The following is a 19,830-nucleotide window of genomic DNA, read 5'->3' as shown; positions in this document are numbered from 1 at the left end:
CTAAACAGCAGAACTTACATCCACTCCCATTCATTGCTGCCATGGCGATGCGGGGACAGACGCAACTACCGCAAAACAGGAGCGATTAAACTGAAAATCTTCAGATTCATTCTTTTAGACCTAAAATGATAGGAAAACACACCCCGAATTGAATTCGCCTGGAATTGTCCTTTAACATTTACATTTAGGTTAATGGACGGACAATACATTGTCCTCACAAGTGACCAAAACAACTGTGTGTGTGTGTGTAAGGTCACGGTCCATCCCAAATCCTTGCAGGTCTGTGCATGCATTTTGTATGTGTGTGTGTGTGTGTGTGTGTTGTTGTACAAGGTTCAACTGTCTTGAGCCAGTGGAAACGCTCATACAAGGTTAGGCAGGAGATAGGAAAATAGCTGAGGATAACACAAAGATGTGTGGGTGTATGTGTTTGTGTGTGTAGAACAAGTGTGTGTTCTCCCCATGGCCCATCCATGACCCTGTAGCCTGTCTGTCCTCCGTTTATTTTAATCTATCATCACTCCTTTCAGTGTCATCCCATATGCCCAGCCTCATTCCTCACCACCGTCTGTCTCTCTGAATTCTTCTCTCTCTCTCTCTCTCTCTCTCTCTTTATCCCTCGCTCTACTCCTAACCCCTGCTGTGTTTCTCAAGCTCTTCCTCACATCTTTCTTCTTTGCCTGTTTTCTGACTGTCCTGACATTTTTTTTTTATTTCCTCTCTCTCCCCGTTTCCTTTTGCTCTGCTGTTTAGCTGTATCTGTGTCACTGTTTTTCTCTGTTTCTCTCCATGTCTTTCTCACTCTTTTTTTCTGACCCTGTTTCCATCTCTCTCTCTCTCTCTCTCTGTCTTATCTGTCCATCTTTCTCTTGGGACGCTTCCAGCAGCAGACGACAGGCGGCCTCGTAATGTCGAATGGAGAGACTTTAAGATCTGAAGGTCTCTTGGCCTCACAGAGATTACGGAAACACTACACACCAAGAGTAATGACTGGCACTAAAAAACTTGGGCAGCCCCTGGATTGTTTTGCCTATAGTCCTCCTACAGTTTCTCCTTTTCTTTCACCTTGTGTCACCTGTCTGCCTCCCCTGCTGCCTCACCCCTCAGTCTATAGTATGTTGCCATCTAACCCTCTCTCTTCCTCTTTTCTGGTCAAGTCAGTTCACTCAAACAACAACATAACTTCAGTTGCTTTTCTCTAGTGCTGATGTTTTCACGTATTGATCTTTTACATTCCTGTCTCCACCTGACCATAACACTATGAAGTATTACAAGTTCATGTGAGGTGCTATATATATATATATATATATATATATATATATATATATATATATAACAGCATAGAAAAGTGGTCACATTTAATTAGTCGATTTACATTTTACTTCAAAAATTATTTAAACAACTATCTCAAGTTTCAACATCTTATAGGAGAGGATTTACTGGCAGAACTTTACAGTTAGCGATATGTCTAAATTCAGGATTGTTGGTTAGGTAAAATTAGAATTACTGCCTGCTGGATACAGTTCCTTTGGGAACTGTTGAATTAATAAAATTAAGAAAACACCGCTAGAAAAGGTGAGTTTTTTTAAACCTGAGTGAACTGATGCTTAATTGATTTCCTGACTTTGCATTTCTCATCTGTAGTCTGTTTTTTCTCTCCCCTCCCTTTTCTGTAAAGCTGTTTGCAAAAATATCTATCCTCTATTCTTCTATCCTTCCTTCCTTTCTTCCCCTGACTGTTTTCAATTGCCTTGTCTTGTGCGTTTCTTTTATTTCTCACACCCTTTCTATCCATCTCCTCAACACTCACACTGCACACCACGGTCTTCTCTGTCCTCCCCACAGCCCCCCCCCCTCCCCCCAACCATCTCCTTCATCCATCTGCATGGTACAAAGAGTGATGGAGGAGAACAGGGGAGAGGAGTAAGGGATGATGGAGGAGACAGACAGTGGAGATGTGCAGCGGTTGTGATGGATGAATACAGGCCAAGGCATTAGGAAGACTGTGTTTCATTCTTCAACTGACACAATGAGCACTGGCTGTACATAAATGCAGTTAAGAAATATTCCTTCTGACAAGTACAGTTAAGAAATGCCCCCCCTGACAAACGTAGACATTACAAATAACATGTGCACCAATATACTGCCACAGCAAGTACAGCTCATCACTCTTTACACTATCGCACGTCTTTGCTTCCACCCGTCAGCAGACATAGCTTATGCAGCCATTTGTTGCATCTCCTGACTAGGCTCTCAAACAGCTTGCACAAAGAAAAACAAACAAATAAGATATATAAAAAAGGAATTATATTGGAGAATATTTTTGCTACCATGTGAAAAGGAAACTGTATAAAATGATGCTTTCAGTGGCATTTAGATATCAAACTAGTCATCTCATTGTGTCTTTTTAATAAAAAAAAAAGAAAAAGAGAGAATCTGACTAAACAAGCTGCCTCTTCTTCATTTGTTTTGCTCCAAGACAAGTCTGATGTTATCACAAAGCTAGGAGAAAAAATGTGACATTTGAACTTAAACTTCCTACTTCTTTAATTTTGTTCTGTTTTCCCTCAAGACATAATGCCGTTACAAAAAAAAAAACTAAACTTTTCTCTGTGAATACAAGCCTCTCTTCAACTTTTTTTTTTTTTTAGTCAAAGAAGAACTCATGAAAACAAATGAAACCATCCCCTCAGAGAATTTTAGAAATCAAGCCTGTGGGGAGGATCAAGTCTGGTGCAGTGCAAGACACAAAACAACAGAAGTTAAAGCCTCTAAAATGTTTATCATGCCTTCCCAACACGTTTAAAGCCTTTCTATTCTTAATACTGGTACTGGCACTGAAATAACAGGTGTTCTCCAGATCTCACAGGTGCTACATTGTGTCTTTCAAACCTCTGCTGCTCAGTATTTAGCTGACAGAAGCTTGGTTTTCTTTGCTTTTTTCAAAACCAGATGTTCCAGATCCCAGATTCCTTTTCCTTTTTAACCACCCTGTTCTAAATAGTCCCTTTTAGAGCATGATTTCCTTGTTGCCCTTGCCCTTACTGTCCTTTTCCTTCTAGCCTGATACAGTATAGTGTTCTATTTTCAGACCTACATGTTCTTTGTTTTCCTGTTTTCTAGAGCCCTGATGATGATGTTGTTCTGAGTGGCAGGTATGGAGACTGAACGTCACCACCAGGGACAAGCTGGTGAAAACTCTGAAGAAGAAGAAGGAAAAAAAAGAAAAAAAAACGCCCTGTAAGGCCCTATAGCACCTCTCCTCGTATCTCCTGTTTATTGTACCCTTTTTTTTTTTTTTTCATGGACATCATGGGGTTATAGACCTGTACTGTCTGGTTTTCTTTCAACTACTTATCCTGGATCTCATGTCTGGATTGGACAACCGACTGTGTCAACGCCCAGTTTCTGCTCGACTGCCGATTGGCCAGTTGCTGCAGGATCCAGCTGTCAGTGTTTATCTCTGTTAATGGAGAAGCACTCGTTAAATGCAGGATTTTCCACTTTGAAGCATTTGGATCAGTGTGGAAATGGATACAGTGGGCATAACAACATGAATAGGCATTTGGATACCCGTATGTCTGAAGAAAAAAGGGGGTATACAATATGAATGAACTCACCACCTGCATCAACATGTATGGACAAATACTGAGTGGATGGTAAAAAAAAAAAAAAAAAAAAAAAAAAATGTGCGGCTAACCAGTGGGGAAAAAAAAGATGAAAAAAAAAAAAGATGCATAGATAATCACACTCAACCTGGATATACAATATGGTAGACTGCACAACCAGAAAGGAAATAACAATCACAAAGGGAAGTGTCTGGATGGTTTGGATATGAACAGATGTTAAACAATTATGGCTCACTGTTGCTACAACTAAACACAAGGGACTCTTGAAACAGCTGCCTCTAAGTGGCCTCACTTTATTAATCCACATGGAACAATGCAACTCTGCTGAACTATGCCAGCTGACCATTACTGGACTGAACTGGTGCTGGATGTCAAGTTTGACTGGACACTGTTATCTCCCACTTATAAGGAAACCTGAGCTGTACTGGTTTGACCTACAAAGAACTGAACCAGCCTGGGGGACCCAGGAGATGGATTACTGTGCTGCTCTGTTTAGTCTCATGCAAACTAAACTGGACTTGACTAGACAGGCCTGTAACCTATTGGTCTAGCCTGTGTACTCTTCTGCTCTGGTCTATTACCTATTGCTTTCCACTGGAAGAGGCCAGTAAGGACCTTGATGACCTTTACCAGCTCTTCTCTCACCTCTCCAGGCCCACTTTAACAGGTGAGTAATCCACTGATTTACCAATTAGCCTAACCAAACAAGCAGCCTAAATAAGAAGTTCTCTCACCCAAAGACCCGGGCTCATTAATTAGTGTGACATATGGCAACACACTGGCAGTCACCTTGGACATCAACCAATTCCAGGTCCTGCCCCATAGTTTAAGACACACTTTACACTCTGAGTGTCCCCTCCTGCCGCGAGTGTTGTGTAGCCTAATAAGAGCACTTTAACGAGACCCACCTAATTGCTGTCAGCTAGACAATTAGAGAGCTAAACGATCTGCTTCGTTACCACTCTCCACTGACAATATCACAACAGGCAACAGGAAATGTACCCCCCTCCCCCTTGTTTCTAGCTGGCTCTTGTGAGTCACTCCTCTCTCTGTCCTGTTCTTCCTTTCGTTCCTCACTGTCTATCAAATGTATTTTTTTTCACTCTCTTTCCAGCCTGCCTGAGGCGGTGATCAAACACTGGTGAATTTAATATGCTAGCAGAGGATATGGTTATGAACTAACACCACAGCCTCAGGGATGGACTCTGTCCATACAAGCGGAGGTCAGCAGTATCTTTTTAGTCATAGGCAGACACTGAAAAAGAAATTATACTTTTATTGGAAGTAATCAATAGCACATTCTGTTAAGTATTCAAATTTCAGAAGTCTAGCTCCCCTATGCATGGAGAATCGCTGATATCTAGTCCAAATAAAAAGTATAGGGAAGTGAGTGTAAATGAAAAACCAACACAGCTCAGTCCTGAATGGTTGCATGCCTCAGTTCCACGCATTAAATGAAACAGTCTCTTCCAAATGTAAGACCATTCACACATTTGAACCATCTCTTGCTATGTTTTGTACCCGATGCCCATACACTGTCCAGATCGAATCGCAGCTCCAGTGCTCTCTGCTCAATGTGAATGGACACATTGTAACCTGGTTGACCCTACTTTGTAATATCATTTTGAATTTCCAATGTGACAAAAGTTAACTTACTCTCACTTCCAATGATAACATGAATTGATGCACACCCCCACACAAACTGCTCGGAAATACTATGCTGTTTTTCACTTATATAATCATTTTTATTGGACTGAGAAAGTACAGAGGGGTGTAAAATAGATCGGTACAAGACAAAATAAGAAGATTGGATGATGATACTCATAATAGGTCTGTTTGGTGGGTTTACATGACCTCCTATGGCTTGCATCTATACCTACAAAATAAGAGCATGGGGTGGTCTTGTTGCTTTACTTTAATGTCTAACACGCCATTAGGAAATCTAAAATACAAAGGACGGATACAGTGATACAACATAGCAATTTATGCTGTGTTTTGACTAGACAGTGCAATGCAAATATGTTATTTTCTCTAAGTTATGGCTACAAGATAACTACAGTGTCGCAGGGATCACCAGTAATGACAGCTGTCTACAGTTTTAATTTGCATTTCAATTCTCAAACTTGCACAAACATTTTCATTGTTCTTTCAGTAATAATAGCAACACTCTGTCAGTCTGTTTGTTCCTGCACACAGACACAATGGCAAGAGAGGCTGGTAGTACAAAGACCTATGACTGTGTAACTTGTGTTAGTGTGTGAAGGAGAGAAAATGCACACAGACACAGAAACACACATCCGTCTACCTCTATCTTTGTGAGGAGGAGGACCAATTCTGGAGATAATGACGTTCCCTAACTACTGCCTAACCCTGACCTGAACTGACTCTAGTTCTAAGCCTGAACCAACATCAACTCTTTACCATCAAAACAGCCCTGTAAACTTCTAGTATGTTGGAAACAACACGTACTGTATACAGTAGTGAGTTACCGGTTTTCCAACTGCGCAAATATATGAAAAAAAGCACACATGCACACTACACAAACCCTAGTAGGAGTATTGCAGATATTGTCAGAGATTGTCAGATATCAGAAGCCGTTAACACAAACATTTACTCCATCTGGTGTCGTTTGTGATTATTAGAGCCATCTTGTCCATTTATTCCATGTGCTTACTCTGTTCTATGATTTTCACAGCGTCCGAACGGTTGTCCGAACAACTTCACCTTCATATGTGTAGCTTCTTTAGAAAGTGCAGTATTGAGTGTGAAGTTTGTTAGAGTGGTTCTCACAAATATAGAGACAGACATGAAACAGCCAATTGCTTAAGGGCTGGAGCGGCGCATTGATCTAAAAATGGCAGGGTGAAAGAATGGATTTCCTTGAAAACAAGTTGCAGCTTGAAAAACATGGACGTGATCATATAAAGTGTGGGAATATTTTAGACAGAGACTCAAGCTCTGCAAATTGTAAATAGCTTATTGAAGCAGCACAACAGTTATCCACAGTCACTTGAAGCAAAACCACTGTGGGGCGTTTTATTTAAGAGCAGTGACAGCAAGACGGCGCCGTTTTGTTTACTTTTCATTCCCCCTAAGCATGATATATTAGAATCATTAACAAGCAGAACAACTAATTTATGCACCACCACTGCTATGGGAAATATAACGTTACACCATGTGTCATGTAACGCTGTTGTTCAGTCCCTGTGTGTTTTCTGTTTCATTTAACAGCCATGTATGAGTGACAAAGTGGCTTAAACTAGCATTAGTTTGTAGAGCCAGTCGGGAAATCACCTCAAATGTTTGCCTTACTAATGCAAAAATGCATTTGTTCCTAATATTGTATCCATCCCATTTAGTACACAAATTAAAGTTGTCAAAATTTGAAAAAAAAAACACCTCACAGTATAACCCAGCGTGGTTCAACAGCTCCACAAATCACAGGCTCTAAAAGAACCATTAAAATAAATCAACACCTGTTTCAAATAGATTCAATAAAACATGAACATTATAATCCTCATGAAGAGTGGTGGTGCTGTGTGTGTGTGGGGGGGTATTCTCACTTTAAATCTAATGATATAAAATGAGTATGTGTGTCACAGCAAGCTACTGTAGCGTTCATGGTGCTATATATTCTGATCAGGTAAAGACTGTTATATTCTGTCTATTATCACCATTATTACCACCACCACCACCACCAACAACACTACCACCACAGAAGTGATGTGGAAATTACTTGATGATCACCTGGTGCCAATGATGATAAATTAGATAACAAGCATGTGTTGAACAGGCACCGCACTTAAGACAAATATGCAAACTAAAAGCATTGTGTAAAAGTTCCACATGAAAGAAATCTCCCTACAAACGACACAGCATCACGAAATCTTGTTGTTTAAGGGTCAAATACTTGAGTTCATTCCATCATTTATCTTAAGCCTACCACACACATGAAGATAATCTGGCTAATTTTTCCCCGATTTTCCCCCTTCCTGAACAGAACAATTGCCTAGGGCCCTGAGCTGGAAAGGGGCCTCCAGGGGCGGCTGACATTGGTCCATATCGGTGACAACCTGATGTTGTCACTGGCTGTGTACATCGAATGTTGTGCATAGTCAACCCAGTAGCATATAAAAATGTAACCACCTAGCGACAGCAGAAAACAATGCCGTTTCTAATTATTCTGGCTGGATCTGAAAAAACAACAAGCAAGTGAATGATTATGTACATTCACGGAGCAATTATTATGATAATAGAATATATATTTCTCACTAGAAATGTAATCAAAGGGAATTTTTATGCAGAAACTACCTCAAAATATTGATCTTTCCACTAAAAACTATAGAAATATTTGCTATGTACGTTTTATATGAGACTGAGTTGGCATAGTATGCAGAATTGTATAGTTTGGGATTTTTGGATTCATTAACAGTTAATGTTTGTGGTCCGGGTTGGGGCTGGGGGCCCTCTAAGTTACCTCTTGCCTGGGGCCTCCAGAGTGTCTAGAAACGCCCCTGAATATTGCAGCACACCACACACAATACGATCAAAACTGTTCAAAGATGTTTTATCTTCATGTGTGGGGTCTCTCAGAGATTAAAAAAAAAATATATATATATATATATCTTGAGATTTAGAAAATCTTTATGTGTGTACCAGGCTTTAGTCACTGATTCGCTGGTTCTAGTAGTTATTTGTATCTTTTGAGAATAAGTCCAAGTAGTGGGGTGGTACTATGGAATAAATTGATTTTACAATGCACCTATTTATAGTATTTAACTCAACATGACAAAATGATAACACATTTTGTTGTGCAGGGAGAGAGAACAGGTGGGGGAAAAACATCTGTGTCAAGGAGAAACCCAGTTTGAAATGTTAAAGTCATCTTGCACTGTAAAACTTCTGACACCTCACTACATGAGGAGATACCTCAAGTTGATATCCATTTGTTTCAAGAAGAAAAATGGTGGCAGTGTCACCCGAACCGGTAACAGATCCCTTTCTTTTTCATGGTCATAACACTAAATGAAGCCTGCTGGATGCTCCGCGGACACCCTAATGATGATGATGAATGATGCGTGCTGTTCACTCCTCCCTGACACTGTTCATTGCTCTTTCCTCCTCCTGTTCTGCATTCAAGTGCAGTGGTCACCAAGGTACATTATGAGCTCATTATCTCGGCTGAATTATGTCTTGAATCATTATAAATACGGAGAGTGATAGGAGGCTATGCACTATTTAAATTGTCTTGAAAGTTTCACTCAGTATGATCCTTTGGAACCTTCAAGGCTCTGAATGGAAAACACTTAAAGGAAGTAGTACTTTGATATTCGGGAAATGCACTTATCTACTTTCTTGACAGTTAGATAAGGAGATCAATAGACTATGTTAAATATGCAGCTTGTTCTACGTAAGCCAACAGGTGCTGGCTGCTGTGGCTTTATGTATCAGGCAAATATGTGTATTTCTTCTCATTTATGTGGAGGACAATAAGTGCTAGAGCTGTGACTTTTTTGTTCAAACAAAGATGGAGCCACACCAATTATGTCCTATCATTATCCTGAAAAGTACAAACACAGGTAGTTAAAGATGTTGCATTTTGAAGTCACCACTGGGTGGCTGTAAATTCTGCTCCTTTAAATGTCCCCTACAGTTTTCCCACAATTGAGCACATATTAAAATGAACCTTAACTAGAACAAGACTTTTTTTTGTCTTACTCATCCTTTAAACTTGTTTAACAGCTGCAGTCCCATTACATGTATGTATTGTTGTATTTACAACACGTATTGTTTTAGCTAGAGACAGATTCATAGAATAAAAGTGACATTTTGATGCCTCCCAAATCCATTAAGAATGATCTGGATCTGATCATCACTTAACGGTCGGTGTGAACTGGACATGTGTTTTTTTTTGTTTTTTTGTTTTTTTGTTTAATTACATGTCATTTGCTCAGGTATACACTTGATCTTGCTCCACTTGTGACAGCTTCCATCTGTGGCCATTTTACTGTATTATTTATGAGTTCCTTCTAGCAACTGTTCAGTTTATTTCATTGACAGAGGCTAAAGCAGCACAGTGAGAAACGCATGGAGTGTGGCTTTTATTACAACCATAATGCAGGAGAGAGGCAGTGTGTGCTCTCTGTATGTGGCCTGGTAGGCCAAGCTCTGACTTGAGCCAGACTTGACTGTGTGGACATTCCTGCATTCATATAAAACTATGCAACCTCATACATGCACACATACGCACTTACACTTACAAATAAATAACAGTAAGTGCAAGCCATAAGAGTCACCTAGAGTTTTTCCAGCACGTCACAGCTGGATCCTGCCCTCATTACACATGACTTTCCAGCTGTGCGATTGAAACAAGATTCAAAAGAAGACAAGGAAAGAACACATGTGGAGCCTATATGAAACTACAGTGTACATCTCTCCACTGTATCTGCATGTATGTGTGAGAGTATGCACCCAGGTGTTGTCTAACCTGTGGTGATGTAAGATGAGAAAAATAAAAGTGGGACGGAAGTGCACAGGGAGGAAAGGAAGCAGGGAGAATAAGAGAAAAGAGAATGAAGGACAGATGAAACAGGTTCACATGTAATGTAGTATGAGGTGGGAAGGGAGAAAGTGAGAATATGGGGAAGGAATGATAAAAATAGATTCTACAAGGCAGAGGAAGCAACAGCAGAGGGGGTAGGGCACTGTGAGATAATTCAAAATTTGCATATGTGCTTGTTCTGTATTGGTTGACATGGTTTTCTCGTATGTAGGGCTATCCCAATGATGATCTTATCGTGCCAATATGGCTTTTTCAATTGAACTGTTAGGGAGAAGAGTGATATAGGGGAGAGCAGCTGTACAAGATAAGCAGCTTTATAAATAGGAGGAGGTAGAGGGGAAGGGAAAGTAGACAGGGATTAAAAGGAGAAGGAGGGGAGGAGACATGAAGATGGGATAGAGTAAAGAAAAAAGTGGAGGGGTAGAAGAAGAGGAACAGAGGGGAGTAAGAGCGCGGCGTGTGGAAGATTGCTCACTGTGTATTGAGCTGTGACTGTATTTTGATGTGAGGTCCCCAGAAAGAAAACATGGTAGTATGAATAAAAGATGACAACACAAACACACACAATACATATTTATTTTATTTTTTGTGTGTAATTGTTGTGGGACTCCACTCCCCCTGTTAAACGTCTGCAAGAAAATGAACTTGACAGTGAGCCCGATGATGTGCTCAGACACAACAAATACGTTAACACGTAAAGTCACATTCAACGAGTCACAAGAGACTTGCATGGAAGCATCCTGTGACGTCCCATTGATATGTCTTTACCTGTGAAGACAATATGAATTTTCTGATGATGACTGTGTTTCTCTTTTAATTCTTCTCAGCAGATTGATGCATACGTCACTCATGCTACAAAGATGACATATCTGCCGGCTGCCCACACAGGGGAAGTCTCAGCAAAGCAAAAGTGTTTGGTCTTGGGGAAAAACGGGGAAAAAAAATAAACATACAGGTTTTTGGACAGCAATCAAGCAAATACTTAGGGATGGACAGTAGAATTTTAAAAGCCATAACATATAAATGCCTGATCTTTCTCTCAAATCTCAGTTTGTAAAGGTTAGTGGCACTGCGGATATAGCTGGTTAATAGCACCGCGGTCGATTTGTGTATTCAATAAAAAAACACCAGCCCAACAACCTTGTCTCATCACAGTGAATATGAATTTTAATGCAAAAAAAAGAAACATGAGCAATGATGATTTTACTCCCATGTCTCCCGTTTTGCAATATGACTGAACAGAACTAATGCTTTGAAAACTGATCTCGGAAATTTGGCATGTTTTAATAAGAAGAATAGTGCTTAAAATATTAAATACTGACAAATTTACGAGGGCTCTTTTTCAATTGGAGCACATCTGTCAGACACATGTATACCACTGCACTGAAAGTGATTTAAAGTCCTGCTGCTGCAGGACAGAGGAATAATTGTTAATAGGCAGTGAGAGCATGTGCAAATGAGGGAGAAGTGATTATATTTATAACCATTTTAAAAATTAAACATGATAGCAGGCGAAACAGGCTGACATGAAGTGATTCATGGACTAGTAAAAGTTAATTGTGGTGCAAATCAGAGGAACACGTGCATGTTCACAGCAGCAGCAGCAGCAGAAAAGCCAGCTATAGTAGGCTATAGGATGCTGCAGAGCAACCACTTAGTTCAATTTCACTGCATATGTCATATCTGTGTGTGTGTGTGTGTGTGTATATATATATATATATATATATATATATATATATATATATATATATATAACTGTCTTCTGATTTGCTGACTGTTTTCTGAGTGAATTAATAAAAAAAAACTACTCTCAGGTAAACGGTCCAAGTATAGCAAGAAGCTAAGAACCGAGACTTGCACAAAAGAAGACATGCTAATCTCACTTTATTTCATAGAGGACCTTTAAGCTCTTGTGTTTCACCTGCCCTTTTGCTATCTTCAGTCAACGCTGATTTCGATGTAATAGAATCTTATCTTATTTTTGGAACTATTGCTTAGCTCCTTTTCAATATGGCAATTTAATTCATAATTACTTTCACTTACGGCCTATCAGTTGGTTAATTCTGCGGATGGCAGTGACACTGGCCTGGCCCAACTTTCACAGGGGTTTTATTTTCTTAAGGGCTCTCTGTCTGTAACACATTATCAACACAGCAACCTCTCATAACCACATTTGTATATGCACACCTCTCCTCAGTGGGCCCTCCTATAGCTCCTGCAATTACATTACTCTGATTGTTTTGTTCCAATTACAGTATCCCCCATAAAAGCCATTTTCCACCATTTCTGAGTTTCATTAGCCTAGCTTGAGATTGTTAAACTAGTTATGTTCAAAGTGTGTGTGTAAAATACACATATATTTGCAAATAAAAAAATAAAAAAGATCATTACAAAGTGAAATTAAAATCAATTTTTAGCTCCTATTATGTTTTTGAGTCTGATGCAAAGAGGTAAAAGTGACATGGACAAAACCTTTAAAGGAATAGTTCAACATTTTGGCAAATTGGCCCATTGCCATAATCGCTATAGTCATAGCATTAGGTTCATTACCTTTAATTGTAGGTGTAAGCTATTTTCAGTACGGCGGAGCGCAGCAGCAGGCTGCTCAGAGCTACACTATGGAGGCTAACGGAATTTCTTGGTTTCCCTCATTAAACTCATCAAATTCAACATCCCAAAACTCCACAGCGCTTTTGTAGACAAGTTGTGACCTGCACAACCACCACGCTATGAGATAATGACGGAACGATACGAAACGGAGCCGTTTTCGAGGTAAATTCATACAAAACCGCTGATGGGCGTTGCGTTCAGGGACAGTTTTTCAGCAAGCAGTCTCCGTATTTACCCTGTATTTACCTCGAAAACGGCTCTGTTTCGTATCGTTCCGTCATTATCTCATAGCGTGGTGGTTGTGCAGGTCACAACTTGTCTACAAAAGCGCTGTGGAGTTTTGGGATGTTGAATTTGATGAGTTTAATGAGGGAAACCAAGAAATTCCGTTAGCCTCCATAGCGTAGCTCTGAGCAGCCAGCTGCTGCGCTCCGCCGTACTGAAAATAGCTTACACCTACAATTAAAGGTAATGAACCTACTGCTATGACTATAGCGATTATGGCAATGGGCCAATTTGCCAAAATGTTGAACTATCCCTTTAAAAGATCACACTGCAAGAGTGAAGAAACACATAGAGGGAAAACTAAAGTAAAATTTGCATAGAGTACAAGAAAACCAGAGGAAATTAGTGATGAAGTGGACCAAACTAGACAGACCACTCCAAACTCCTACTGAACAAACAGATAAACTTGCAAACATTACTTGATTGCCAAACACCAGAGCGGGTATTTGAGGAATTTCAAAAGAGAATAGGTGAGAGAATGGATGCATTATGCTTTTGGATATTGTTAAAATTATTCATTCCCTTTGCAGAATTCATCCAGAGTTACCTTTATCCATTTGCCCAATAAACTAACCGAGATGGGGCCAAAGAAAGCTGATCTATCTGATCCTTGGGCAGTTCTACCATAACCTGTGTCACTTACACCCACAGGTTTCAAAATGAATTTACTACAGTGGTGGACCAGTGGCCCAACACAATAAACAACAAACATTTCATAAATTTTATGAAGCATGAGCAAGGATTTTGGACTCCTGGCTGAATGGCATTTGGACTACTGTATGATGAAACAGTTAGCAGCTTGACCAAGCATAAAGGCGGTCACAGATGATCACGTAATAACCCCATTGAACCTCTTTCCATGGGCAGAAAAAAAAACAAAAAAAAAACATTAATTTCATCTGGGTCGGTAAAGGGGGAGTTAGAAATAGTGGTACTGTACAACATTGCAGACAAGGTTTTCTGGGTCAGTCTCTATTCTGGGAACAAGAGCCAACCGCTCATTTGTCCCAGTCATGCTACCATCTGCAGGTCAGCATGGTGTCAGGTGGTACTAGTTTAATTGTAGTATCTTCCACAAGTGGTGCAACACACTGCTGTAACATCATGAGTCTGTCTTTAAGATACATTTCTATTTGAATGGTTGTGGCACACAAAAGACTGAAATCAATATACAGTACAAATAGGCAATGTGCAAATGTCACGTGGCCAGCAAATGAGATATCTGTACAAACAGATTCACAAATATCAATGTTTATGCAGTATGAAGTTCTAAATATGAAGGGCATCTGGACAATCTCTGAAATTTTAAAATGTATAGCATGCATAATTCAGCAGTAGTAATGACTTGTTGAACCATTTCATTTTTTAGTTCTCATGTATCTATATATTTCATTTATTTATTGCAAAACTTGTTTATTTGGGACACAACCTCTTTTTAAAGCCTCCATAATGAAGCAAAAAGAGAGGATACAGCCAAAAAAAATGCTGCACATTAAATGTTGGGTACAATGACATTATTTACATAATGTATGAAGCAAATTCAAGATGGCCAGTCAGGGGGGCAGATTCAAGACCCGAAGGAACAAATGGGGCTGGCACTGTTCAGCAGGTTATTAAAATGACACAGCCAAGTGGGGAAATAACTAAAGGAAAAGGAATGTCAACAATGGCTGAAGCTGTTTGTTTTTTTGTTGTTGTTGTTTTGTTTTTTAACGTCATCTGTTGAAAAAAAAAACTTATTTCTGGGATTTAAATAACAAGGGTTGTACCTGCACTACCCAGTGGTATACTTTCCCAGGATAGAGAATAGTGTGAGTAAAAGGTACATGCAATTCAAAGCTTTCAACTCACTATTCAATAATGTGTGGATGGTTATTGATGTCATTTTTTAAAGTCCATAATTGCATACCACTCTCAATATGCTTTTAATATCTCATTATGCCTTACAAGTGATGTATAATGTAAAATGTTAATGAAATACTCATTAAATCAATGACAGGGCAAGCAGGCGAACAGCTATTGACTGGAGGGACTTGGCGTTAGCATTGTTTCCATTTCTGTCTCTCAGCAGAGACCTACAGTATTACTTCTACAGGTAGGAGAGATACAGTATAGGAGTGTGCCCAAATTTAAGGTTGCATTGGCAGCTTTACACTAAAAAGATTGATGTAGTTTATGCATACTGGAGGAGAATGGGATAATGGTGAGATTCAAGAGTGCTGAATACATTGAACACTTAGGTGTTTTTTTGTTTGTTTGTTTGTTTGCAGTGCCCTATTGGTTTATTGGTGAATTCAAGCTTTATGCAAGTGACACACAGTGCCACAGTGTTAAGGAGTTTTGTTTTAAAATGTCAGGCCAAACAATGACCTTGAGTCAGTGGCTTTTGATGGGTTCACTTTTTGTTGCTGCGAAATGCTTAATTCATTACATTGACATGTTGCAGTGAAATGTTGGGCTTGGCATTTTGTTTGTCTGCATGGTTGGGGGTTTGATGACAGGAAGTGGTGAGGTTTTCTAGGGGGATTCCTTTCAGTAGTTTGCATCCCTTCAATTGTATATGACTAATCACCCAGTCATTCCTACTTTTGAAAGGCAAGGCAAGGCAATTGTATTTGTATAGCCCGATTTTACAAACAGTTTGTCTCAAAGGACTTTACATGGCATCATAACAACATCCTCTGCCCTTAGACCCTCACATCCACTGAGGAAAAACTCCATAGAAAACCCTTTTAACAGGGAAAAATTAGAGAAACCTCAGGGTGAGCAACAGAGGAGGGATCCCTCACCCAGGACAGGCAGACGTGCAATGTTACAGACAAGAAAACAGTTTATAACAGAAATAATATCAAAAGAAAGAAATGCACTCTATATGTCATCCACAGTGTTTTATTTTTGGACATATATCTTTGGGGATGCAATCTGAGATGTAGGTCTTTGTTAAACCTTAGCTTTAAAACCAGTGCCATTGTACCCTTTTCCACATATGGATGCTAAGATATCTCATATTCATGTGCAGACTAATATTTGGGTGCTTTGATGACTCTTAGTCCAAGTGATGAGGCTGTTGCTGTTATTAATATGATTCAACATGTGCATAAGTTTTACTGACCAACACTTAATAGATTGTTGACTTTGATTGTTCAGATTAGTGAGGTAAAACAGCATTGGCGTCGGGGTGGGCCTAGGCCAAAATAACAACCCAAACCCCACTAACTGAAGAACCGAGGCTGACCTGCAAAAGAAGAGAAAACCAAAATACAAAGTCTAACAATATATGGTCCCCCTCGTGCTGGCTGGACCAATCTGGGCTGGATCCAGCAACACACCTGCAACATAAGACCCATCCCTTGGTCGTAACAGTATGTCATATAGATTAATGAATTAAGCTTAGATAATGACAAAAAGGATCTGAGCCGTATTTAAGTTTGCATGCTGTAATGTTGGCTTGTAAAAGGTGCAACGCCATTTATTTTACAAGTAGAGCAGCTTGTTGTAAGTCAAGTCAAGCCACAGAAATGTTCTGAGACTGAAACTTTAGACTGCTGCGTTGCCTCAGTAACGTTTTTACAACCTCTCTGAGGACCCTGAGGATTAATACTGTTTTCATCATTGGAGACTTTCTGGGAGAAAGGAACTGTTCAGTAGTGACTTCTTTATTGCAAAATAGTAACTCATATAGGGTTTGACTTCTGCAGGATGTAACATGGCATTTCTTTTTTCATCTCTTTTTACTCCACAATGTTTACAACAATCACCAAGGGATGAACCCACGAACACAATCTACTCAGACTCCCTATGCATTCCCTCCAGCCTGGCAGACAAACGGAAACACTGTCTCTCTCACACAGACACATGCACATCAAAATCGTAATAACAATATTATAAACAATCATAAATATAAAGAAATAATAATTAACATGGCATAAGGCCGAATGTAGGACCCTTCAAAACTGTTTATTATTCAATGTCCCACATCCTTGAGTTTTACAGGGGCATCTCAATAAACTATAGAATATCATGGAGAAGTCTAATTCCAGTGTCAAATAACCCCAACCAAGTATTGAGTGCATATGGACAAACTTTTCAGAAGGCCAACATTTTCATATCACATTTTTTTTTTAAATCTCTGGTCTTTTTTTAGTATTCTTTTTTTTTTTGAGATACTGAATTTTAGGTCTTCATTATAAATGTAAGCCATAACCATGAGAAATAAAAGGTGCTCCATGGTACCACCACCACCTCAATTTCATCCAGGAAAACCCCTGTTGTTCCTATTTGGTACATAGTTACTTAGTTGTATGTATAAAATCAATATTGTATTTGTCACTCAGCATTACACTGGAGGACTGCTGAAGGTATTTGTGTTGACAAGTTATTATTTTTCGTCCAATAACACTCAACTACACAGCGTTCCTACCACACACTCAATGTGCACTGTAAAAGCAGCACCAGGTTTCCCCGAGGAGGACGACTTACAGTGTGACAGCTAATCATTTTAGCATGCTCATGTTACACTTCTAATGAGGCCCTCAGTGTTTGAGTTTAACAAAGAGGATGTTGGGTCGCCAGTGCACCCTCCGTTACATTTTCGCCATAAATCTATAGTCACTTAGCAGAGTCACTTAGGAGAATACAGATTTAATCATGGGGACAGGGAAATCAAAAGTCCATTTAATGTAGTTTTGATGGTGATTCTGAATTCAGGTCTTTCTTTTTTGTCTCTGTTCTCTACTGCAGGGTGTGATATTCCACCACTACCTTAGACTTCCATGTTTTTTTCACCAGTTTCCCTGAGACTAGCTGACTGTCTCTCATAGCCATCTGAAGTGTAATCAGCTGCTGGTCTGATCCGGAGAGTTGCAATCCACAGAGAGAGAGAAAAAAATGGAGGAGGAAATATGTTTTGTGGCATTGTTTACAAAATTAAATCACAACCACACTGACAGGGTTGAGCCTCTGACACGCTGAGTGTAAACGGAAAAAACAACATATTTCCACCAGAATATGAAGCTGCAGCTCGTGGGTGTTGATAACCCCACCCCTCCCCTATTGGAAATCCTCAGATCTTCATTTTTGCATCAGAAAATTTCATCATCATTACCCTTTGCATGTTTACAACTCTATGGCAGAGATTTCAAATCAATTTTGTGTATGTATCCAAAACTCCATTGGTCGTTAGACACGGCTTCCACTGTTTTTTTCCCCCCTCTTTCTTTATTTGTTTATTTTTTGAGACAATTTAAAAGGAAAGTAGTTTAAAAAGTTTCTGATCATAAACACAAAAAACTAATTTCTTTGTCTTTCTGTCCTGTTTTCTTTCAGACCCAGTGATCAAGAGGAGAGCCGCACATCTGAAGTCAAAACAGACAAAAGAACCGATGAGCAGAGAAAAAATAACGGGAGGCATCGGTTTACCAAATCACGCCAATCACCACTGACACCATCCAGCGCTTTAATTAGAAAGACCTTCACACTTATCATCATCATCATCACTGTCACCATTATATGTTTACAGGCACAGAAATATAGAAAGACGGAAAAATTAAATGTGACGAAAAATGCCATACGACTGTACGCCGCTGCACCACCTTCATTGTTAACATCTCGTTTGTAATCACCTACTGTAGGCCCTCTACACGTCATTACCACTATGGAGTGTGTTTGCATGCTCACAACATGACTAATACCTGGTCACATCTCATGTACTGTTCTGTGTTGAAGGAGTTCCATCTTCACATGCTTCAGACAGATATCCCTTTATATTAACCATCAGAATATTCCAGGTGCTTGATCCAAGCATCGCTGTCCTCAGTATCATGCTTTGACTCAGCCTTCGTACTGGTTACTGTAAATGGGATAAGTGGGTCACAGGTGCCAACTGAGATCTGTAGTTTCCATGTGTGTGTGCGTTAATTGCATCCACTGCCATGCCCCTGTGTCATCATTATTACTGTAATCATGATTGTTCCGGTTCCCTGCAGAGTCGCAAGTCGGTAAAGGAGAAAATAGACAGAGAGCCTCGAACTTTTTGCCCCCCCTCACCCCTCCCTCTCCCCCCCAAGGTCGCAACCCAAGGAAGAAACACCCAAAACAACACACACGCTTTCTCTTCACTTTTTCACCCCTCCTGTGTTACCCTCACTTTCCTTTGGGCTTTATCTTTTGTATGTGTACATAAAGCAATTTCAAATCTTATAGTTTTGTACATGTAATTTTTATGGTGTGTGGACATTTTCTAATAAAATAAAACAAAAATGGACAACTTTCTCCTATAATGGCTGTTTTTCTTACCTTTTGTCTCTATTTTCAGTTGTGCTGTAGCCGTCTGCAAGGCAACGTATAATTAACCTTGACAATACTCAGGGAAGGAGAAGGTAAACAAGGCTGCACATGTAATTTCTAAAGGAGGGAAACATCTCTATATTTCTCCTCCACAAAACATGAATTTAAACTCTGCTGTGGGGGTAATCACCTTGCTAAACATAGCAATAAGAATGTGGCAAATATGTGGCAATGTTGGAATGAAGAAAAAGAAAGATATCATCATAAACTGTTCATGTTCGCATTGCAGTTATGCTGACTGATAAGAAGTTTACCTGAAGCCTTATTTACATTGCTTTTTAAAGAGACGTGATGGCTTGCAGGATGCAAAGTCTTGCATCTTCCTGTTGTTTATTCCTCCAAGTTCCTGTGAACATAACCTAAATCTGTCTGCGTCCTCCCCTCCCTCCTCTCCTATTA

General features: G+C 39.7%; 1 protein-coding gene across 3 annotated transcripts in view; it reads left to right on the top strand.

The window, feature by feature from the left end:
* LOC146976026 (leucine-rich repeat and fibronectin type III domain-containing protein 1-like protein) overlaps nucleotides 1–19,359 on the top strand; it is a 210,947-nt gene extending 191,588 nt beyond the window's left edge. The window contains exons 10-11 of one of the 3 annotated variants that reach the window (XR_015037471.1): nucleotides 3,124–4,296; nucleotides 18,412–19,359. Coding sequence is in view for 2 of the 3 variants with exons in the window: in XM_085795536.1 (XP_085651662.1) it covers nucleotides 885–937 (53 nt within the window). In the remaining variant the exon portion in view is untranslated. Of the gene's footprint in view, nucleotides 1–884; nucleotides 1,064–3,123; nucleotides 4,297–18,411 lie in introns of those variants that run through there. The other 2 variants (XM_085795537.1, XM_085795536.1) reach the window with 2 other exon arrangements.
* The last annotated feature ends 471 nt before the right edge of the window (nucleotides 19,360–19,830 follow it).

The sequence above is a fragment of the Trachurus japonicus genome, chromosome 13 (genome assembly GCF_045865225.1).
Source record: "Trachurus japonicus isolate A0001 chromosome 13, Traja_1.0".
NCBI lineage: Eukaryota > Metazoa > Chordata > Actinopteri > Carangiformes > Carangidae > Trachurus > Trachurus japonicus.
This window is presented reverse-complemented; position numbering and strand designations above follow the sequence as displayed.